This window comes from Lampris incognitus, chromosome 8 (assembly GCF_029633865.1).
Source record: "Lampris incognitus isolate fLamInc1 chromosome 8, fLamInc1.hap2, whole genome shotgun sequence".
Taxonomy (NCBI): Eukaryota; Metazoa; Chordata; class Actinopteri; order Lampriformes; family Lampridae; genus Lampris; species Lampris incognitus.
In genome coordinates this window covers 56,669,456-56,694,208 of record NC_079218.1, presented here as the reverse complement: position 1 = coordinate 56,694,208, position 24,753 = coordinate 56,669,456, and the positions used below count along the sequence as shown (strand labels likewise).

General features: G+C 47.5%; 1 protein-coding gene across 1 annotated transcript in view; it reads right to left on the bottom strand.

The window, feature by feature from the left end:
- Window positions 1–364: 364 nt before the first annotated feature.
- Window positions 365–24,753, bottom strand: part of wwc1 (WW and C2 domain containing 1) — a 133,230-nt gene continuing 108,841 nt past the window's right edge. The window contains exons 17-22 of the mRNA XM_056284391.1: window positions 23,108–23,288; window positions 13,652–13,819; window positions 13,061–13,153; window positions 8,963–9,193; window positions 7,490–7,608; window positions 365–4,957 (exon numbers count right to left, since the gene is read on the bottom strand). Of these exons, the coding sequence (XP_056140366.1) occupies window positions 4,891–4,957; window positions 7,490–7,608; window positions 8,963–9,193; window positions 13,061–13,153; window positions 13,652–13,819; window positions 23,108–23,288 (859 nt within the window). The 3' untranslated portion in view covers window positions 365–4,890. The remainder of the gene's footprint in view (window positions 4,958–7,489; window positions 7,609–8,962; window positions 9,194–13,060; window positions 13,154–13,651; window positions 13,820–23,107; window positions 23,289–24,753) is intronic.

Sequence of the window (24,753 nt, the reverse complement as noted above, 5' to 3'; positions counted from 1 at the left end):
CCTTCTGAGTCACTACGGATGAAGACGAGAAGACTCATATTTCATTCTGCACGGGGATGAATCCTCTGCCTTGAGCTCTGCCCATCAGACTTAGCGTGTTTTGTGCAGAAAAGAAAAACCAATAATAAAAAAAGATATCCCCCACTTTACAACAGACGACGTGGTCATCTGTACATGTACATGATGAAGTATCGCATTAGGAAAGTGGAATGGGGGCGTCCCGGTAGCGTGGCGGTCCATTCCGTTGCCTACCAACACGGAGCTCACCAGATCGAATCCCTGTGGTGCCTCCAGCTTGGTCGGGCATCCCTACAGACACAATTGGCTGTGTCTGTGGGTGAGAAGCCGGATGTGGGTATGTGTCCTGTTCGCTGCACTAGCGCCTCCTCTGGTCAGTCGGGGCACCTGTTCGGGGAGGGGGAACTGGGGGGAATAGCGTGATCCTCCCATGCGCTACGTCCCCCTGGTGAAACTCCTCACTGTCAGGTGAAAAGAAGCGGCTGGTGACTCCACATGTGTCGTAGGAGACATGTGGTAGTCTGCAGCCCTCCCCGGATCGGCAGAGGGGGTGGAGCAGAGACCGGAACAGCTTGGAAGAGTGGGGTAATTGGTAATTGGCCAGGTACAATTGGGGGGGAAAAGTGGAATGGAAGTGGCAAAATTCAACGAATTAGCTTTTTATTCAACCTGACTGCTCCATCCTCCTGGTCGGTGCTGTATGGACATATAACGTAGGACACGTAACACCACGATCAGGGTTTATTAAAACAAATCTGACGGAATGCACTTAATTTGCATGTTATTTTTCATGAATTTAGAGAAGTTTGCTGAAAAGTGGCTTGACCGCCGGATGGAAACATAGCTGTTGTTCTTGCTACTGTAAAAGGTTAAAGCGAGAGCAGGCAGCAGGTTTCATTGGGTTGCTGGTGGGTGAGAGACACCCAACACACAGTCCAAAAGTCACGACAGCGTCAGAAGTAACTGGTCAGAGATTAAAACAGTGACTTTGTGCGAACGCTTTGTTATTATAGTTACTGTTGACCAACAGTCACTTTTAAAGAGCAAGCGGGGAATCATATCTTTAAATGGACGCTTGGTGAGGCAAACTCGGACCAGGACTTTCTCTCCAGTGTTGGTGCCTGTCTGGGTCTTTAACCTGTCAAAAATGCTTGAAAATGAAAATAAAAATCAAAAAAATTCTCCTTTGGACGAGCGTAAGGCACTCTCACCAACCAATATACTAACCAGGGCACTTCCCTTTAGGTCAGAGTTTTCTACCGCTTCTGTCTCTCTAGCGTTCTTTCATAAGATCGAGTCGTGATGACGAAGCGCTCTCCCTCCACAGAAAGCCTCTTCACACAACCAGGCCAAGTTTGACCAGATTTCAACCCTCTGTGGAAAGCAAATCCAAGGACCGCTTCTAACTTCCGGTTGATCCCTCTAATTCTTCATACCGTGCATTATTAGGAGTTTACAGACAGAAAGGGAGAGAATGAGAGAGACACAAGAATGAAGCTTACTTGCTTCTCTGCCTAACTTAAAGTACCGATCTCGAAAAAGCTCGCTTCATACAAACGTGTATCTGCGGCAACATTCCTGCCGAACATCCGAAGCATCACACAGGAAGCAACATGGGCAGCAGGGTGGTCCAGTGGTTAGCACTGTTCCTCGCAGCAAGAGGTCCTGGGTTCGAACCCCAGGCCGTCCCAGGTCCTTGAGCAAGGCAATGGAAAGAAGAACTGGAGTTGGTCCCCGGGTGCTGCAGCTGCCCACTGCTCCTAGTTACACAGCTCGGATGGGTTGATGCAGAAGTTGAATCTCCCCAAGGGGACTAATAAACAGTACATGGAAAATTGTATATACGTATTTTCCGTCCCCCAGCAGTGATTGGTCCACCAGAGGGGATAGGCGTAACAAGCACTCAGTGGTCTGGGGTTATGGGAGACAAACTTGTTAGCCATTAGAAGTCATGGCCAGACAGACAAAGAGAAAAGTGACGCCAACAGATGATCCAAATTCCATTCGATTGTTTTCAGGGATGAATTTAGCGTCGCAGCCAAGTTGTTGTGGCGATGCAGCCATCGTTTTCAAGTGAGTGACGTCATAAAAGCGACACTGCACTATTTGAAATGACTCCCGGGAAGTGCGAGTGAAAAAAGCACGCAGCCAGAATCTTCCGAGAGTGATTGTTTAAGAGGTTTTATCTTTCCGACACTTGACTTAAACCTTAACCCGATGAATCGAACATCTGCGGTATGCAGCAGGAGACCTTCCCTTCATGTCAACCTCCATTCCTTGAGGCTCCTTGCGGCCTCACGGCCACATGAAAAAGAAACAATGGTAAAACCTTCTCACTTCCTGTTTATTCACACAAATGTGTCAGCCGATTCACAAAGAGTCACAACGCGTTGGATGACTGGACTTGATCTGGTAAACCCAATCACTTTAAAACCACTTCCACCGCCTTGTGGGTGCAATCTGAGTGTAATCTGCATCTAATATGTAATCCGAATGTAATGTGTAATCTGAATATAATCTGTATCTAATGTGTAATCTGAATGTAATCTGCATCTAATATGTAATCCGAATGTAATGTGTAATCTGAATATAATCTGTATCTAATGTGTAATCTGAATGTAATCCGTGTCTAAAATGTAATCTGAATGTAATCTGTGTGTAATATGTAATCTGAATGAGGAAACAACTCATCATGCCGTAACACCAGGTCTCAGCTGGGTCGTTCAAGTTTGCATATTCACTGCTGACTGCATCTTTTTTCCTGAAACGGATTGGAATTACAAAAAAAGGGGGGTTATAACAATCGGTTTTGTGTTTGGTTTGTTTACTCACTCATTTTAGGTTTAAAAAAGCAGATTCTCAAAGCTGATTTAATATAAAACTAGGAGCAGACGGGGACATGTTTGCAAGATTTGGAAACGTGCTAAGATGAGATGAGAGTCCATTTAGGAGACACATGAGATGAGAAGTTAATATCTCCTCTGATATGTTTTGTTCTCCAAAGCGTCCAGTTATGAGCAAAAAACCAAGAAAGACGAACCCACAGTTCAGAACAACAAAGGCATCTGGAGTCTCAGGTCTGAAATCTTCTTGCACACAAATACATACTCGTGGAATATTCTAGCCCTCAGTTTGGGTCATAGAGAACACACAGAGCATGGGTCTGACCCCTGAATTTAGACACCAGCTGGCTAACATTGACATCTCTACAAGCCTGGATGCATGCTAGCTGCAAGAGGTGGACATAGTAGATGTCAGGGGGAAAGACTTAGAAATAACCCTCAGACGTTGCTTGCATTTGTAAGACGAACCTGAGGGCTAAAAAATTCCACGACTGTGTACGAACAAAATTCTGCATAAGAACATTTCATGAACGAGGCCCAACACATCAGACTACATATACATTTTAGTTACTGCGTACATCTGAAAACGTTCTGGCCTCGTAGTACCCAACCAAAATACTAGGTCTTAAAAGGAGTGCGACCACAAACCGGGAGACGATCACCTCCTGAAGACGCTGGTAGGTGTTAAAAGAGAGTGAGAGACCATCTATGGCCAACATGCAACATCATTTGACCGGTGCCAATTTCTCGCCTCGGATAGGATTGGCAGTTCTCTTAACCAGTGGGGCACAACTACATTCACTTCCAGTCCTGGAATCATACAATCAATTACAAATCATCAAAATACATCATCATCTTCACTTCTTACGTGCTTCTACAATGTGCTTCTATTGTGTGCTTTGTCGAGATGCGACGTTCGTTCCAGTGCCGGGCCCAGGCGATCGGTTGTATTCAACGAACCACCTCAACTTCCTCTCTTTTTTTAAAGTTCACTCAAGTGTTTTAAAGTGCAGAAACTATCCGAGCAACAACCTGAGTGTTGGTGAGTTATCACTGTCCCTACACCATGCCAAGTGTCTGACTGAGTGTGTGTGTGTGTGTGTGTTTGAGGTGCGATGGGTCAACGGTTGGTGATTTTCCTTTAGCCTCTATAAAACCTATCAGACATCCCTCTGAGTTGTGCAGGAAAGAAGAGGATATTGTGGGTTTAACAACGGGAAGGGGTTTCATCCGGAGCCTGCGGTGGACGTGGTTCCTGACACTGACGGTTGTACATGTACCTCATAGATCCAGACTCACAAACGGGGTCAGTCCAGAGAGCTCCAGCATTGACGTTCACATACCGAACATCGTGTGGACTTTCGCTACCTCATACACAGCTTCAGAAAAGGTCAAACAACGAAAGACTGGTGTGTGTCTGTGTGTGCGTCTGTGTACACCCGCTATGTTTACGCCCGCCAAGATTTTAAAAACTTTAACAGATCCATTTTGAGACAAAGTAAAAATCACGGCTCAAAGTTCATCATTCAGCATCTGCGAAATCCAGTTTTCCCCTGTAGAACAGTGTTGTGTTATCTGCCGCGAGTTAGAAAGCATCAGCTGTGCTTACAATCATTTTAGAGGAACGGGGTTTTCCAAATATGGCCGACGTCACATCTGGAGGCAGAAACTCTGTGCACACACACTTGTCTGTGTGCGCGTGCCTTGGAATGACGATTGTGTGGTACAAACACCTAAGATGTCACTATGACCTTTCACCTCTTTGTAATTCATCAATGGAAAACAAAAATGCCACGAAAACAAAAAACAGGTGGAGGAGATTAAGAATTAAACTCTAGTTGTGCTAAACTAAAATGAAACAGTACAGATTAGCAACACTGCCATCTAAAATAAAAAGTGTCTCTGATTTTGACTTTTTTTCCTAGTTAACATTTTTGTCACCAATTAATTCTTCATAACACCTCCCAGTGTTCGCCTCCTTTCCATGCGGACCACGGGGGAGACTCGGGAAATACTTTGAAATGCTCCTTTACACGTCTGCAGCTGGCAGCTTGGGGATGTTGGCCTTGGCTCGCGTGAAGAACGCCATCTTCTCTCTGGAGGAAGAAAAGAAAAAGACATCCCATAAACCTCGGTGGAGAAAAGGGACCCTCACATGAATGCAAACACAGACCTCAACAAATCATTTCAGAAGTTCATTCGTTCATTCATTCATTCATTCATCATCACCCGCTTCTCCGGGGTCGGGTCGCGGTGGGGACAAGCTAAGTAGGGCACTCCAGACGTCCCTCTCCCCAGCAACGCCCTCCAGCTCCTCCTGGGGGATCCCAAGGCATTCCCAGATCAGATTGGACATGTAGTCCCTCCAGAGAGTTCTGGGTCTACCCCGGGGTCTCCTCCCAGTTGGCCGTGCCCGGAAAACCTCCAAAGGAAGGTGCCCAGGAGGCATCCTAATCAGATGCCCGAACCACCTCAACTGGCTCCTTTCAACGCGAAGGAGCAGCGGCTCTACTCCGAGCTCCTTCTGGATGTCTGAGCTCCTCACCCTATCTCTAAGGCTGAGCCCAGACACCCTATGGAGGAAACTCACTTCAGCCGCTTGTAGCCGCAATTTCACCCTTTCAGTCACTACCCAAAGCTCATGACCATAGCTGAGGGTTGGAACGAAGACTGACTGGTAAATTGAGAGCTTTGCCTTCTGGCTCAGCTCCCTCTTCACCACAACGGTCCGGTACAACGTCCGCATTACTGCTGATGCTGCACCAATCCACCTGTCAATCTCCCGCTCCATCCTACCCTCACTCATGAACAAGACCCCGAGATATCTGAACTCCTTCACTTGAGGCAACAACTCATCCCCAACCCGGAGGGAGAAATCCACCATTTTCCGGTAGAGAACCGTGGCCTCAGACTTGGAGGTGCTGACTCTCATCCTGTCCATTTCACACTCAGCTGCAAACTGGAGGTCACGTTCTGATGAAGCCAACAAAACCACATCATCTGCAAAGAGCTGAGATGCAATTCTAAGGTTCCCAAAACAGACACACTGCTCACCTTGGCTGCACCTTGAGATCCTGTCCATGAATACCACAAACAGAATCAGAGACAAGGGACAACCTTAGCGGAGTCCGACACCCACTGAAAATGGGTTTGACTTTGTGCCGAGAATGCGGACACAGCTCTCACTCTGGTTATACAAGGACCGGATGGCTTGTAGCAACTGCCCCGGTACCCCATACTCTCGTAGTACTCCCCAGAGTGCCCCACCCTGGGGCAAGCCTGAAGTTGTTTTGATTATTTATAAAGAACAAAGTACTTGAGTATTTTTTGTAGCTGTGTGTCCTTTATATGAGTAGTTTTATACAAGTTTTTTATTCCAGGTTTGAGTAAAATGCACCAACCAACAGTATTTACCATACATCAACTTTCTGGCTCATTTTGTAAATACCTGATCCAAAGAAACTTCTATCTTGTCACAGGGTGACTTAAAGTTACAGGCCTGGAAATAATTGTTTGGTAACACTTTATAAAGAGTAGCTGTAAGTAGTAATTAATAACCAATAGTAATTAATAATTAAATAATTAAATGTAATAAAATATTTAATATTAAGAATATTGATATTAATTAACTATATTATCATATCATATATTGCTATATTATATTAATAATTAATAATAATGAATTAATTAATAATTAAGCAGTAATTAATAAAGGAGTAATAGGGCACCTATAAGCTCTTACAACACACTTAACTTTAGCAGATGTTAAAAAATGATAACCATCTTATGGTCTTTAAACAGTTATTAAATAAAGCATTACAAGTATGAAGGTTACGTTTAGACACAAAGTCCTAAATGGCTGAGGTTGGGAGAAACTTCTGCTAATGTTAGCAGCTGTGTTTTAAGAGCTAATATGTGCTCTGTTACTCATTTATTAATCTCTATTTACAGATATTCACGATAAAGTGTGACCCATTGTTTCAGTTTGAACCGTGTGTGTGTCTGCAGTGTAGGTGTTGGTAAACCATGTGTGTGTCTGCAGTGTAGGTGTTGGTAAACCATGTGTGCGCGTCTGCAGTGTAGGTGTTGGTAAGGTGACAGATGAATGAGAGTCAGCAGGGCTGCTGTGTCAGAAACAAACAATAAAACCTGGTGGAACCTGAGTTTTACTTATGGATTTAGTACTATGTGTTGGTAAACTGATGTAGTACTATGTGTTGGTAAATTGATGCAGTACTATGTATTGGTAAACTGATGTAGTACTATGTATTGGTAAACTGATGCTGTACTATGTGTTGGTAAAGGTTTTCTACCAGCCTGTTCTGTCATATCTGCTGGTTAGACACAACAACTTCACTTCTTCGAACTCAACACTACCTACCTTCTTCTTCCTCATCTGGCTGCTATGATGAAGATGGAAAACACTATGCACCCTGTCATTTTTCCTGGCTAAGTCCTACCAGACACCAACCATGCACATGAATGTTGGGTAAATCTGGGGAAGATCTTTCGTCTAAATGTGCCAGAAAAAAAGGACCTGAGAGAACATTTGTGAGTAAATCTGCAGGATTGTAGGTATCTGTGAAGTATTTTCAGGACTATAAAACCCATGTTCGGGTGTTCCCCACCTGAAGGTCTGGACCTCGGGGACCTCCTTGCGGCTCTGGCCCCGGATCTTTTGGACATCCTTGGCTGCGGCCCTCATCATCTTCTCTACCCGCTGCTCCTGGAGCTGCTCCTCACGAGTCTAAGAGGAAGAGGAACAGAGCCTGAAACTTCAACAGTGGTGCAGGAGGAGGACGGACGTTCTCTCAACCGGTTACTCCTTCAGCATGACGCCTAATGTTCAAAACCTAAGAGGTGAACAGCTGCACATGCACACCTGGCTCACGCCCAACACTGACTGTTCACATCAGCATCAATTCAGCGCCAACTCAAGTCACATCCCACAGTGATCTGAAGGAGATGGATTACTGTGACGTACTAACTTCTAAAACAACTTGGACTTATTATGAGACAGCTCACTTCTGTCCTTAATAAAACAGTAAGAATTTACACATGCTGCACAGTCTACATCATCACCACACATCTCCTTCTCTCAACTGCCTTTAGTAAAAAGTTACTAGACTACGGTCCTTTTTTCAATGAGACCTGACTTTCTGGGACGACTGCAAAGACCAGACACCAGTTCTCCTAAACCAGGTTCACACCAGTTTCTATGCACCACATGTCTGGAACAAACTCCCAGAAACCTGCAAGTCTGCTGCAGCTCACAGTTCTTTTATACTAAGGCTGAAGACCTTCCTGTTTGCCTACGATTAAATACAATCTGAAGCTTCTGATATCATCTTACACTGCACCGTGACTTTTACTCTTTTATTTGTTTTAAATGTCTTTTTACTGCTCACGCTGCTTCTCTTAATGTCTTGTGTTTTATCTAAAGCATCTTGAATCCCCTTGACACTGACATGTGCTGTGTAAACACACTGTCCTTGTCCTACCAGCTGACCTGTTTAACACTAGTGTTAACCCCAGTTCTGCTGACCAGTTCACACCAGTTAACCAGTTAAACACCAACTGACCAGTTTAACACCAGTTCTGCTGACCAGTTCACATCAGTTAACCAGTTAAACACCAACTGACCAGTTTAACACCAGTTCTGCTGACCAGTTCACACCAGTTAACCAGTTAAACACCAACTGACCAGTTTAACACCAACTGACCAGTTTAACACCAGTTCTGCTGACCAGTTCACACCAGTTAACCAGTTAAACACCAACTGACCAGTTTCACACCAGTTCTGCTGACCAGTTCACACCAGTTAACCAGTTAAACACCAACTGACCAGTTTAACACCAGTTCTGCTGACCAGTTCACACCAGTTAACCAGTTAAACACCAACTGACCAGTTTAACACCAGTTCTGCTGACCAGTTCACACCAGTTAACCAGTTAAACACCAACTGACCAGTTTAACACCAGTTCTGCTGACCAATTAAACACCAACTGACCAGTTAAACACTAGTGTGCTGACCAATTAAACACCAGTTAAACACCAGTTAAACACCAGTGTGCTGACCAGTTAAACACCAGTGTGCTGACCTGTTTCTCGGCCTGCGTCAGCAGGAGGTGGAAGCGTTCGTCCTCCTGCATCCAGGCGGGGAGCTCCCGCTGCCCCTGCAGCTTGGCTCGCTCCAGCTGCTCCTTCAGCTCTCGGAGAACCCGCAGCTCCTGGGACAGCCGAGCCTGCCGTGTCCGGGACACCTGCAGGTCCAGCTCCAGGTCCAGGGAGGTCCGCAGGAGACCGTCCAGGCCTTTGACCGGTACTGGGGGCTGAGGGTCGGGGAGGAAAGGATTAATGTGAGTAGAGTTCTCGTACGGCAATTTGTTTAAGTAACGTAAACCTTTAGTGTGGATATCTGGTCTGTGTGTGTGCGTGCATGCATGTAAATGTGCTCACACACACACACACACACACACACACACACACTCACATCTGTCTACAGAGCGACAGATGACTTTACAATTGTTTATTTCTTATTTACGCAGCATGAACACAACAGCAGAGCTGCATCGTCATTGTGACTCAAGAGGGAACAAAAAGGAGAAAAGGAAAATTCCCACAACCTGCTACTAAAGAGTAAAAAACAAACACACCTGACAGAGCTGACCTGGGACCAGCTGGATGTGCAGACACATCTGTTCGTTTTAGCATTCATGGAGCGCCGCCGCGTAGGTGGGGTTTAACATATCAGACATAGAGTACAGGCAGTCTTTCAAAGACCCGAACTGGATTTACTCTTTGTTAAGTGTAAGAATCCTTATCAAACACTATGACACACATGTGTGGCGGGCGGCACGGTGGCGCAGTGGTTAGCATGGTCACCTCACAGCAAGGAAGTCCTGGGTTCAAACCCCGGGGTAGTCCAACCTTGGGGGTCGTCCCGGGTCGTCCTCTGTGTGTAGTTTGCATGTTCTCCCCGTGTCTGCGTGGTTTCCTCCGGGGGCTCCGGTTTCCTCCCACAGTCCAAAGACATGTAGGTCAGGTGGATCACCCGTACTAATTTGTCCCTAGGTGTGAATGTGTGTGTGTGTGTGTGAATGTGTGTGTCGGCCCTGTGACGGCCTGGCGGCCTGTCCAGGGTGTCTCCCCGCCTGCCGCCCAATGACTGCTGGGATAGGCTCCAGCATCCCCGCGACCCTGAGAGCAGGATCACCGACTTGGGTAGTAGATGGATGGACATACACTATATGGACAAAAGTATTGGGACACACCTCTTAATCATTGAATTCAGGTGTTTCATTCAGACCCATTGCCACAGGTGTATAAATCCAGCAGCTAGCCATGCAGTCTGCATTTACAAACATTTGTGAAAGAATGGGTCATTCTGAAGAGCTCAGTGAATTCAAGTGTGGTACTGTCATAGGATGCAGTTGGTGAAATTTCTTCCCTGCTGGATATTCCACGGCCAACTGTAAGTGGTATTATTGAAAAGTGGAAGCGTTTAGCAACAGCAGCAACTCAGCCACGAAGTGGCAGACCACGTAAAGTCACACAGTGGGGTCAACGAGGGCTGAGGCGCATAGTGCGTGAAAGTCTCAAACGCTCTGTTGACTCAATAACTGCAGAGATCCAAACTTCCTCTGGCATTAACATCAGCACAAAAACTGTGCTCCAGGAGCTTCATGGAATGGGTTTCCATGGCCAAGCAGCTGCATGCAAGCCTTACACCACCAAGCACAATGCTAAGCGCTGGACGGAGTGGTGTAAAGCACACTGCCACTGGACTCTGGGGCAGTGGAAACGTGTTCTGTGGAGGACGAATCACGCTTCTCTGTCTGGCAGTCTGATGGACGAGTCTGGGTTTGGCAGATGCCAGGACAACGTTACCTGCCTGACTGCACTGTGCCAACTGTACAGTTTGGTGGAGGAGGGATAATGGTATGGGGTTGTTTTTCAGGGGTTGGGCTAGGTCCCTTAGTTCCAGTGAAGGGAAATCTTAATGCTTCAGCATACCAAGACGTTTTGGACAATTCTATGCTTCTAACATTGTGGGAACAGTTTGGGGAGGTTCCTTTTCTGTTCCAGCATGACTGTGCCCCAGTGCACAAAGCAAGGTCCATGAAGACATGGTTGGGTGAGTTTGGTGTGGAAGAACTTGACTGGCCCGCACAGAGCCCTGACCTCAACGCCATCGAACACCTTCGGGATGAACTAGAACGGAGATTGCGAGCCAGGTCTTCTCATCCACCATCAGTGCCTGACCTCACAAATACTCTTCTGGATGAATGGGCAAAAAAGAAATCCCACAGACACTCCAAATCTTGTGGAAAGCCTTCCCAGAAGAGTGGAAGCTGTTGTAGCTGCAAAGGGTGGGGGAGGGGGGGGAACTCCATATTAATGCCTATGGCTTTAGAATGGGATGTCATATACGCTTCTGTAAGTGTAATGGCCAGATGTCCCAATACTTTTGTACTTAAAGTGTATATGTGTGGCAGGTGAGTGTATTTGTTAAAGGACCAGTGTGTAGGATTAGTGCCATCTATTGGTGAGGTTGCAGATTGCAACAAACTGATAACCCCTCTTGTGTAGGAGAACCTATGGTGGCCACAAAACTCGCAAAAAAACCTCCAAAGGCCCTGTCTAGAGCCAGTGTTTGGTTTGTCCATTCTGGGCTACTGTAGAAACATAGTGGTGTAACATGGTGGGCTCCGTGGAAGAGGACCTGCCCCCTCTGTAGGTATAAAGGGCTCATTCTCCATCCATTATCCAAACCGCTTATCCTGCTCTCAGGGATGCTGGAGCCTATCCCAGCAGTCATTAGGTGGCATGCAGGGAGACACCCTGGACAAGCCACCAGGCCATCACACCAACACACACTCACACACACACACACACATTCATACCTAGGGACAATTTAGTATGGCTGATTCATCTGACCTACATGTCTTTGGACTGTGGGAGGAAACTGGAGCACCCGGAGGAACCCCACGCAGACACGGGGAGAACATGCAAACGAAAACACGATTCTTATTTTCAAATAATTATACACTAATGAAAACATATTTATGAATATTATATTCCATATCTGCTTATAGATCCCCCTAAAGCTCACACACTGGTCCTTTAATGTGAGTTCCAGTTAAAGTCTGCATGTACGTAAATTCTCTGAACACTCCTGCAGAGCTTCAGAAGGGACAAAGAGACTCCCGGTACTGTTGCATTAAACACTCAGCCTGCCATTAAATATTCAGAGGCCCTCTTACTAAGGGAGAAAACACTTTATGGCTCTATCACCTGCTCTCCCTTTTCCTTTCCTCCTCCTCTCTGGTTAGAATCACTATAAGTTCTCACTCTGTCTCACAGGGAATGGACAGAATAACAAGAGCTAATCTCATCTCCTCTCCTCATCATCAGCCGCTCCTCCGGGGTCGGGTCACGGTGGCAGCAAGCTAAGTAGGACACTCCAGACGTCCCTCTCCCCGGCAACGCCCTCCAGCGCCTCCTGGGGGATCCCAAAGCGTTCCCAGGCCAGATTGGACACGTAGTCCCTCCAGAGAGTTCTGGGTCTACCCCGGGGTCTCCTCCCAGTTGGACGTGCCTGAAAACCTCCAAAGGAGGGCGCCCAGGAGGCATCCTGATCAGATGCCCGAACCACCTCAACTGGCTCCTTTTGACGCGAAGGAGCAGCAGGTCTACTCCGAGCTCCCTCCGGATGTCCGAGCTCCTCACCCTATCTCTAAGGCTTAGCCCAGACACCCTACGGAGGAAACTCATTTCAGCCACTTGTTTCCGTGATCTCACCCTTTCGGTCACTACCCAAAGCTCATGACCATAGGTGAGGGTTGGAACAAAGACTGACTGGTAAATTGAGAGCTTTGTCTTCCGGCTCAGCTCCCTCTTCACCACAACGGTCCGGTACAGCATCCACATTACTGCTGATGCTGCACCAACCCACCTGTCAATCTCCCGCTCCATCCTACCCTGACTCCTGAACAAGACCCCGAGAAGAGCTAATATGGCTGGTAAACGCTTACACTTAATTCCACTATTAAGATGAAAACACACGGACAGACAGACTAGATAGATGGATGATAGATGCACAGACAGACGGATGGACGGATGGACAGACAGACAGACAGACAGACAGACAGACAGAGACAGTGTGGTAAGAGGGGATGTAGGAGTCGTGTCGGTACCTTCTTCATGCGCATGCTGCGTCTCTCCGAGGCGTTCCTGACAAACGGGGACTTCTTGGAGAGCGTGGAGCTGTCGCTGTCACTGCGGTTGATCTGCGGCGACAGGAAGTCAGCGGGTCAAGGCTGGTGCCAGTAGAGCACACGTGTGTGTGTCAGTCTTCCTGTCTCTTCACCAACCTACCCATTTGTCTCTGTCATCCTCAAGTCTAGTGCTGAAACCTCCAGTCGAGTTATGGATGAGTCCATCAACAAGAGATTAATCAGTTACAATTTTAGTTCACTATCAAGTAAACAGCAAGTTTGCTGTTACCGTTTCATAAATGCTAAAATTTGCTGGTCTTTCTGATTTATCTTTATAAAACGAATACTTGGTTTTTTTTTTTTTTTGGCTGCTGATGTAACCAAAGCTTTTCACACCAACTCCAAGATTTTTCACCAGTATTTCACACGTTAAAACATAAATAAGACCTCTGTCAAGAAGCTTACAGATGTTCTTCAGAGCTGCTGGATCACCATGACCATCTGAAAAATGCACACGCAAACTTGGCCTCTGTGAGCTTGTGTGTGTGTGTGTGTGTGAGCTTGACATACCCGGCAGATGTACTGGCTCTGGGGTCCAGGGGAGAAGGTCTTGGAGCGGATAATGGTGTTGCCCCTGATGAAGGGGTTCTGCTGGGGGATATCAGGACGTCGTTCTTTGGGCCGGACCACAGAGGAGTAGGGGACCAGCAAACCGTCCATACTGGTCTCCTTGTTCACCTGCACACACAAAACAGCTTCATCATGATGATGACTATAGTAGTGTCACAAAACAGCTTCATCATGATGATGACTATAGTAGTGTCACAAAACAGCTTCATCATGATGATGACTATAGTAGTGTCAAAAAACAGCTTCATCATGATGATGACTATAATAGTGTCACAAAACAGCTTCATCATGATGATGACTATAGTAGTGTCACAAAACAGCTTCATCATGATGATGACTATAGTAGTGTCACAAAACAGCTTCATCATGATGATGACTATAGTAGTGTCAAAAAACAGCTTCATCATGATGATGACTATAGTAGTGTCACAAAACAGCTTCATCATGATGATGACTATAGTAGTGTCACAAAACAGCTTCATCATGATGATGACTATAATAGTGTCACAAAACAGCTTCATGATGATGATGACTATAGTAGTGTCACAAAACAGCTTCATCATGATGATGACTATAGTAGTGTCACAAAACAGCTTCATCATGATGATGACTATAATAGTGTCACAAAACAGCTTCATCATGATGATGATGACTATAGTAGTGTCACAAAACAGCTTCATCATGATGATGACTATAGTAGTGTCACAAAACAGCTTCATCATGATGATGACTATAGTAGTGTCACAAAACAGCTTCATCATGATGATGACTATAGTAGTGTCACAAAACAGCTTCATGATGATGATGACTATAGTAGTGTCACAAAACAGCTTCATCATGATGATGACTATAGTAGTGTCACAAAACAGCTTCATCATGATGATGACTATAGTAGTGTCACAAAACAGCTTCATCATGATGATGACTATAGTAGTGTCACAAAACAGCTTCATCATGATGATGACTATAGTAGTGTCACAAAACAGCTTCATCATGATGATGACTATAGTAGTGTCACAAAACAGCTTCATGATGATGATGACTATAGCAGTGTCACAAAACAGCTTCATCATGATGATGACTATAGTAGTGTCACAAAACAGCTTCATCATGATGATGACTATAGTAGTGTCACAAAACAGCTTCATCATGATGATGACTATAGTAGTGTCACATAGTGAGACTGTCAATTAACAGAACACATTAAAGTTATGAGTCTCCCGACCCGACCCGACCCGACCCTTACCCTGTCAATACTGCAGTGTTTTTGTAATATTTCTACAATGCTGATAATAAGAAAGGACGATCACAAAACAAGAATCAGAGGTGATACGACATGTTCATCAAACAAGACAGAAGAACCCAGATTCTGGACAACTGCTCTGAAAGAATGAATCAAACACAACTGCAAAACATGATCACAAATATATTTTCAAAACTAGTAGCAGTAGTACTAGCAATACTAGTAATACCTGCAGTATTGGTAGTAGCAGTACAAGTAGTAGCAGGAGTACTAGCCGCACTAGTAGCAGTGCTAATAGTAGTAGTCAAGTCAAGTTAATTTGTATAGCCCAACATCACACGAGGTACTCCCGAAAGGATTTACAATCGGTGCAATATACAAGAGTATACAACAATATATGACAGTATACGACGACAACGTACTGGCACAATCCCCAGGTTCAGAAAGCTGCCCTCCCAGTCGACCTCGTCGGACTTAAGATCATCCATCCATCCATTATCCAAACCGCTTATCCTGCTCTCAGGGTCGCAGGGATGCTGGAGCCTATCCCAGCAGTCACTGGGCGGCAGGCGGGGAGACACCCTGGACAGGCCACCGGACCATCACAGGGCAACTTAAAATCACTCCAAACTTAACTTCAACTTGAAGTCCCTCAGGATTAAAATGGATGAACTCTTACGTTGATCCAAACTAACTGGAATTACAAGGAATGCTCTGCCATCTGCCTAACCGAGACCTGGCTTACAGAGACCTGGCTTACAGAGACCTGGTTTACAGAGACCTGGCTTACCAGGGCCTGGCTTACAGAGACCTGGCTTACAGAGGCATGGTTTACCGAGGCCTGGTTTACAGAGGCCTGGCTTACAGAGACCTGGCTTACCGAGGCCTGGCTTACAGAGACCTGGCTTACCGAGGCCTGGCTTACCGAGACCTGGTTTACCGAGACCTGGCTTACCGAGGCCTGGCTTACAGAGACCTGGCTTACAGAGACCTGGTTTACAGAGACCTGGCTTACCGAGGCCTGGTTTACAGAGACCTGGCTTACAGAGACCTGGCTTACAGAGGCCTGGCTTACCGAGGCCTGGCTTACAGAGGCCTGGCTTACAGAGACCTGGCTTACCGAGGCCTGGCTTACCGACGCCTGGCTTACAGAGACCTGGTTTACCGAGGCCTGGCTTACCGAGACCTGGCTTACAGAGACCTGGCTTACCGAGGCCTGGCTTACCGAGACCTGGTTTACAGAGACCTGGCTTAGAGAGACCTGGCTTACCGAGGCCTGGCTTACAGAGACCTGGCTTACCGAGGCCTGGCTTACCGAGGCCTGGCTTACAGAGACCTGGCTTACCGAGGCCTGGCTTACAGAGACCTGGCTTACCGAGGTCTGGCTTACAGAGACCTGGCTTACCGAGGCCTGGCTTACAGAGGCCTGGCTTACCGAGGCCTGGCTTACAAAGACCTGGCTTACCGAGGCCTGGTTTACAGAGACCTGGCTTACCGAGGCCTGGCTCTGCCTTACCGAGACCTGGCTTACCGAGGCCTGGCTTACCGAGGCCTGGCTTACAGAGACCTGGCTTACCGAGGCCTGGCTTACCGAGGCCTGGCTTACAGAGACCTGGCTTACCGAGGCCTGGCTCTGCCTTACCGAGACCTGGCTTACAGAGACCTGGCTTACCGAGGCCTAGCTTACTGAGGCCTGGCTTACCGAGGCCTGGCTCTGCCTTACCGAGACCTGGCTTACCAAGACCTGGCTTACAGAGACCTGGTTTACCGAGGCCTGGCTTACAGAGACCTGGCTTACCGAGGCCTGGCTTACAGAGACCTGGCTTACCGAGGTCTGGTTTACAGAGACCTGGCTTGCAGAGACCTGGCTTACCGAGGCCTGGCTTACAGAGACCTGGCTTACAGAGACCTGGCTTACCGAGGCCTGGCTTACAGAGACCTGACTTACCGAGACCTGGCTTACAGAGACCTGGCTTACCGAGGTGTGGCTTACAGAGACCTGGCTTACCGAGGCCTGGCTCTGCCTTACCGAAACCTGGCTTACAGAGACCTGGCTTACCGAGGCCTGGCTTACCGAGGCCTGGCTTACAGAGACCTGGCTTACAGAGGCCTGGTTTACAGAGACCTGGCTTACAGAGACCTGGCTTACCGAGGCCTGGCTTACAGAGACCTGGCTTACAGAGACCTGGCTTACCGAGGCCTGGCTTACAGAGACCTGGCTTACCGAGGCCTGGCTTACAGAGACCTGGCTTACAGAGACCTGGTTTACTGAGGCCTGGTTTACAGAGACCTGGCTTACAGAGGCCTGGTTTACAGAGACCTGGCTTACCGAGGCCTGGCTTACAGAGACCTGGCTTACAGAGACCTGGTTTACAGAGACCTGGCTTACCAGGGCCTGGCTTACAGAGACCTGGCTTACAGAGGCATGGTTTACCGAGGCCTGGTTTACAGAGGCCTGGCTTACAGAGACCTGGCTTACCGAGGCCTGGCTTACAGAGACCTGGCTTACCGAGGCCTGGCTTACCGAGACCTGGTTTACCGAGACCTGGCTTACCGAGGCCTGGCTTACAGAGACCTGGCTTACAGAGACCTGGTTTACAGAGACCTGGCTTACCGAGGCCTGGTTTACAGAGACCTGGCTTACAGAGACCTGGCTTACAGAGGCCTGGCTTACCGAGGCCTGGCTTACAGAGGCCTGGCTTACAGAGACCTGGCTTACCGAGGCCTGGCTTACCGACGCCTGGCTTACAGAGACCTGGTTTACCGAGGCCTGGCTTACCGAGACCTGGCTTACAGAGACCTGGCTTACCGAGGCCTGGCTTACCGAGACCTGGTTTACAGAGACCTGGCTTACAGAGACCTGGCTTACCGAGGCCTGGCTTACAGAGACCTGGCTTACCGAGGCCTGGCTTACCGAGGCCTGGCTTACAGAGACCTGGCTTACCGAGGCCTGGCTTACAGAGACCTGGCTTACCGAGGTCTGGCTTACAGAGACCTGGCTTACCGAGGCCTGGCTTACAGAGGCCTGGCTTACCGAGGCCTGGCTTACAAAGACCTGGCTTACCGAGGCCTGGTTTACAGAGACCTGGCTTACCGAGGCCTGGCTCTGCCTTACCGAGACCTGGCTTACCGAGGCCTGGCTTACCGAGGCCTGGCTTACAGAGACCTGGCTTACCGAGGCCTGGCTTACCGAGGCCTGGCTTACAGAGACCTGGCTTACCGAGGCCTGGCTCTGCCTTACCGAGACCTGGCTTACAGAGACCTGGCTTACCGAGGCCTGGCTTACCGAGGCCTAGCTTACTGAGGCCTGGCTTACCGAGGCCTGGCTCTGCCTTACCGAGACCTGGCTTACCAAGACCTGGCTTACAGAGACCTGGTTTACCGAGGCCTGGCTTACAGAGACCTGGCTTACCGAGGCCTGGCTTACAGAGACCTGGCTTACCGAGGTCTGGTTTACAGAGACCTGGCTTGCAGAGACCTGGCTTACCGAGGCCTGGCTTACAGAGACCTGGCTTACAGAGACCTGGCTTACCGAGGCCTGGCTTACAGAGACCTGACTTACCGAGACCTGGCTTACAGAGACCTGGCTTACCGAGGTCTGGCTTACAGAGACCTGGCTTACCGAGGCCTGGCTCTGCCTTACCGAAACCTGGCTTACAGAGACCTGGCTTACCGAGGCCTGGCTTACCGAGGCCTGGCTTACAGAGACCTGGCTTACAGAGGCCTGGTTTACAGAGACCTGGCTTACAGAGACCTGGCTTACCGAGGCCTGGCTTACAGAGACCTGGCTTACAGAGACCTGGCTTACCGAGGCCTGGCTTACAGAGACCTGGCTTACCGAGGCCTGGCTTACAGAGACCTGGCTTACAGAGACCTGGTTTACTGAGGCCTGGTTTACAGAGACCTGGCTTACAGAGGCCTGGTTTACAGAGACCTGGCTTACCGAGGCCTGGCTTACAGAGACCTGGCTTACGGAGGCCTGGCTCTGCCTTACCGAGACCTGGCTTACTGAGGCCTGGCTTACAGAGACCTGGCTTACTGAGGCCTGGCTTACAGAGGCCTGGCTTACCGAGGCCTGGCTTACCGAGGCCTGGCTTACCGAGGCCTGGCTTACCGAGGCCTGGCTTACAGACACCTGGCTTACAGAGGCCTGGCTTACAGAGGCCTGGCTTACCGAGGCCTGGCTTACCGAGGCCTGGCTTACAGAGACCTGGCTTACCGAGGCCTGGCTCTGCCTTACCGAGACCTGGCTGGGTCAACACACCCCTGATGCGGCTGTACCACTCTCAGGTTTTACTATCCACTGAGCTGACAGGTCAGTTAAACTGTCTTTGAAATCTGAAGGCGGAGGCGTTTTATGATTAATGAAGGCTGGTGGACCAACTTCACCACAGCACAACAGTCCTGCTCCCAGGCCTTGACTTCCTAACTATTATGTGCAGACACTTCTACCTCCCAAGGCAGGGTTCTCACACCTTTTCACCAATGATTTTCCATGACTTCTCCATGACTTCTCCAAAACCTTTTAGTGAATTTCCGTGACCAAAAGAAATGATTTTATCTCAATGGGACCACCGAAAACTAATTATCGTAACACTAAGTAAAATTAGGTTTACATCTGAAATGTATGGTGCCTCTCTAAAACAAAACAAAAACACCAGACAGGTGCACTTAGATAAATTTTCTCATGTTTTAATTCCAACGGTTTAACATTTTTGTCAATGTCTCAAAAGGTAAAAATGCCATCACATTTTCTGTCAGAGATAAACAGAGAGAAATAGTGCATTGGGGTGGGTAGGAATGCCAGTGCTAACTACTGATTACTCAGTAATCAGTACATGAGTTGTCAATATAAAAAAAAAGACATAACATAAATAAATTAAATAAATCTTCCAAAATTAACTTCCACTCCTAAAACTAGAGACGGAATATGCAAAGTCTGGAACTCAATGTGTAGTCTTTAGTCTTTACGTCTGCTCCATCCCACCGCCTCACATGGAAATCCATTTGTTTGGACAGCAAATGGTGGTTTAGGCTTTCGTCAAACAGCACTGCATATGCCTTTTGTTGGGACACCTCTGACAGTAAGAGTCTTTTAAAGTGCGGCGGAGCAAGCCCAAAAGAACAGACATAGGCACACTTGTTCTCACCACAGGTACATCTCGCTGCAATCTGGCTGTCCGGGAACATGGCGGCAAAAACACGGCTCGTGTCCTCGGATGACTTGAATGAGTAGTGTGAATTCATGATTTCTAGTGCCCACAGTATCTCCGCTTTGAGGACTTCATTTTTTGCAGAAACGTCCAAAGTTGTCTGCTTTGTTGCCGTGGAAACTGTAGTAGTGTTGCCGGATGTCCTCACAGCGTCCGCGTTCATAAACTCACCTATGGGTATTGTGCTGCTAGCAGCTGCGGCTACAGTCTCGTGCTTTTTCCCCTTCAAGCGGCTAACGAGCGCTGCCTCGCCCACATTCGAAATGTCAAATGTTTTACAGCACAGTTTGCATTTAGCACGTCTTGGGTCAGTGTCTTTTGCCAGCCATAATTGGTATTTACCCTTAAAAAGCCATGTATTATTGAAGCTGCACTTCCCTGGCATTTTGTCGAAATCGTCCGTTTGCTAGCAGAAGCAACTGCAGGCTAGTGGGCATGCCTGCAGTTGCTAGGCGCTTGCACGCCGCATGCCCAGTAACACAGACTGGGCCAGACTGAATAAACTTTTCACACCACCAAAATATCACGACGGTCCGTGGCAATTTACATTTTATTATGACACATCGATTTTGTTTGGATTAATTGATGAAACTTTAGATATATTTCCATGACTTTTCCAAAACTTCTGAAAAAATATGATTTTCCATAACTTTTCCAGGGCCTGGAAATTGCATTTTAAAATTCCATGACTTTTCCAGGTTTTTCATGACCGTACGAACTCCAGCATCCTCGCAACCCTGAGAGCAGGATGAGTGGTTTGGATAATGGCTGGATGTGCTAGCTGGTGTTTACGTCCCACCACATGCTAATGCTAACACTGCCGCCAGTGAACTAACACACCACATATCCTCAGTCAAAAGAACACACCCAGACTGCACAATAACAGTACTGGGCGACTTCAACCACTGAAATTTGTCCGGCAAACTCCATAACTATATGCAGCAGGTGACATGTCCCACAAGAGAAGATAAAACAGCCAAAATAACATGCTTCAATGACTTCAGTGACCTGGCTGTGGCGGTTCCCGGCTGCCCCCCAAATTCGCTACACTGGTGTCAGAACTGGTTAAAAGTAATGAAAGTGAGAGTCAGTTGCCCTCACTTCAGTGGCTATGAAAGTGTTTGAGTGCTTAGTTCTTTCCTACCTGAAGTCCTGTATATCCCCACTGATGGATCCATATCAGTTTGCTTATCGGATTAATAGATTCGTTGAGGATGCTATAAACCTGACTCATCACTTCACTCTGCAACACCTGGAATCAACTAACACCTACGCATGCATCCTGTTTGTAGATTTTAGCTTGGCTTGCAACACCATTAATCCCCTCACGCTCTTCACTGGGCTTCTAGACATGAACGTCGACCCAGTTCTGTGTTACTGGATACTGGACTTTCTTAGAAACAGAATTCAACCTGTCAAGCTCTACAATGCTACATCACGTCCTCTGACCCTCAGTACTGGAGCACCACAAGGCTGTGTGTTATCTCCTCTGCTTTACTCCATCTACACCAATGGGTTTACCTCTCACCACAGCTCAGTCAAAATATTCAAGTATGCAGATGACACTGCTATCATTGGACTTATCAATAACAATGACGAGACTCCGTACTGCCAAGAGGTGAAGTGGGCTGTACATTTGGCGCGGCAAAAATAACCTTTTACTCAATACCTCAAAAACAATGGAAACAGCTGTAGACCTCAGGAAGAGAACAAACATCAAAGGCCCGGTTAATATCTCTGACCAACCCATAACCTGATAGACTACTTCAGATTCCTCAACACCTACATCAGTAACACTCTGAAGTGGAACATCAACAACAACCACATCATCAAAATCCTCAGCAAAGACTGTACTTCCTCGGGCGACTGAAGAAGTATCATGTCAAAAAACACCTGCTGGTCCACTTCTATAAAGCCACCATAGAGAGCATCCTCACATCATGGGAGCTGGGAGCTCAGATAGTCACACCAAGAGGGAGCTGGAGAGGATTGTTACTAAAGCCTCCAATATAATTGGTTGTGACCTTCCCCCAGTCAAGTTACTGTATATAAAGCCTACCTTCAACTGGTCAGCTAAAATAACCAGTGACCCCTCCCACCCAGCCCACCACCTCCTCCAGCTCCTCCCCTCTGCTACAGGTCCATATTACCCGAAACCACTCCATTCAAAAACAGCTTCTTTCCGACAGCATCGGAACAATAAACAGCCCTTGCTAGCCCCCTGCTACAAGAACCCATATACTGACCTGAATGCACTGGACTGAACTCACACTTCACACTGGACTGAACTCACACTGGACTGGTACATCAATCATTGTACTTTCTGCCTGGTGAGCTACTTGATATGCAGGGGAATTGAACTGTACATATCATATATTCACTGTACATACTCTTCATGTGTTTCCTTTGTGTGTGTGTGTTGTTGTAATGGTTTATGGTGCTGCTTGTTTTTCTCTTTCTTTTTGCACTGGAACTGAACTACCATGCTGCACCAAAATAACTGCCACCAACATTGTTGCGTGGTAATATCTATCTATCTATCTATCTATCTATCTATCTATCTATCTATCTATCTATCTATCTATCTATCTATCTATCTATCTATCTATCTAGTAGCAGTACTAGCAGAAGCAGTACTAGTAGTGGTAGTAGTAGCAGTAGCCGTAGTAACAGCCATAGCAGTAGCAGTAATAAAACACATTATTGCCTCTTTTGTAGGATTTGTTGGTTAAAAACACAATTTGGGTACAAGAACGCAGTAATGTTTAATAAAGTAAAGTAAAGTAACTTATAGTAAGAGAACGAACACTGAAGTAAGGTGAAGTAACACAAGGTAAGGTAGGGTAGAGTAAAGAAAGGTACACTACGTCGTGATAAAGTACAGTAAAATAAGGTAAAGTAATGTATAGTAAAATAAGGTAAGCAGGAGCATTGGGTTACCCGTTCAGTCAGGGCGCCTGGCGGGCTGGGTTCAGTCAGCGCTTCCTTGCCTCCTTCCTCCTCCTGCTCTACTTCCCATTGGCTGCTGTCTGGATAAAACTCCTCCCCCTCCAGAGGCCCATTCCCATCCATGCAGTTTTCTTCCCCATCAAACACGTCAGTTTCTAGTGAGTCCTCACGCCTGCGAGGAGAGAGGGAGGGAAGCAGAAGAGGCATGGTGAGAGGAAGAGAGACTCTCCAAGGGGTCGACCTTCATCTTAACGTCCAGCTCTGTGGGTGACATGTTTACCATCTCAGCACACGGTCTGAAGACCATGGTGCAGTTGTGTTTAGGTTGTGTCCAAATCCACCTCTGCTAGTTTAACGGGGGATAACTTGAGCACAGAGTGAAAGGCATGGTTCAAAGCGGCTGTACTTCGTCTCTTAATTCATCGTAGGTGTGTTTTGGGTGTAACGTGAAATAAACCAATCAGAGTGTCGTCTCCCACCCCCTTTAAAAGGCAGGTGCACTTGCACCTTGTCCAAAGGAGGTGAATCAAGTGCAACTGGACTTGGTGTATATCCGTGAAGACGTTTCGCCTCTCATCCAAGAGGCTTCCTCAGTTCGTGCCTTCCTGACTAGACCAAACTAGTCTGACTGGCTGGTGATGAGACTCAGAATTTAGCCTCTTTGGAGTCGTTGTCAGAGCTATAGATGTCCATGGCTCTTTGTGTTCTGATGTTTACCTACATCCATCACTAACACAGCCATAGATATGAGTGGCTCTTTTGTGCACCAATGTTTGGCTGCGCCCGTCGTTATTGGAGCTATTGATTTGCATTTGTTTAGCAGCGACGGTCGTTGGGAAACGTCTTCACGGATATATACCAAGTCCAGTTGCACTTGATTCAACTCCTTTGTATAACCATGACCTGGATGAATGAGAACATTCAGACACTTGCACCTTGGCAGATTCTGTTATAATGGCAGATTTGCCAAGTAACAGGAACGTTGTGCACCTGCCTATGTAGGTGCACATTACCCCCCCCCCCCTTTTCTCTTGTACTTGGCCAATTACCCCACTCTTCCGAGACGTCCTGGTCGCTGCTTCATCCCCTCTGCCGATCCAGGGAGGGCTGCAGACTACCACATGCCTCCTCCCATACATGTGGAGTCGCCAGCCGCTTCTTTTCACCTGACAGTGAGGAGTTTCACCAGGGGGACGTAGCACGTGGGAGGATCACGCTATTCCCCCCAGTTGCCCCTCCCCCTGAACAGGTGCCCCAACCGATCAGAGGAGGCGCTAGTGCAGTGACCAGGACACATACCCACATCTGCCTTCCCACCCGCAGACACGGCCAATTGTGTCTGTAGGGACGCCTGACAAAGCTGGAGGAAACACAGAGATTCGAACCGGCGATCCCTGTGTTGGTAGGTAACGGAACAGACCACCACGCTACCCGGACGCCCCCTGTGTAAATTATGTTCTGTAAATAAAAAGAAACCTGTGTTATGCCAAACCGGTGTCCGTCCTCCATCTGAACCCTTCTGGGTCTTTGGCACAGAGCGCTAACCAGAGAAAGAGCAAAAAGAAGGAGTTAAGATGCAAAAGGAGGAGAAAAGGGGAAGGGGAGAGAGAGAGAGAGAGAGATGAGGCGTAAGGTGG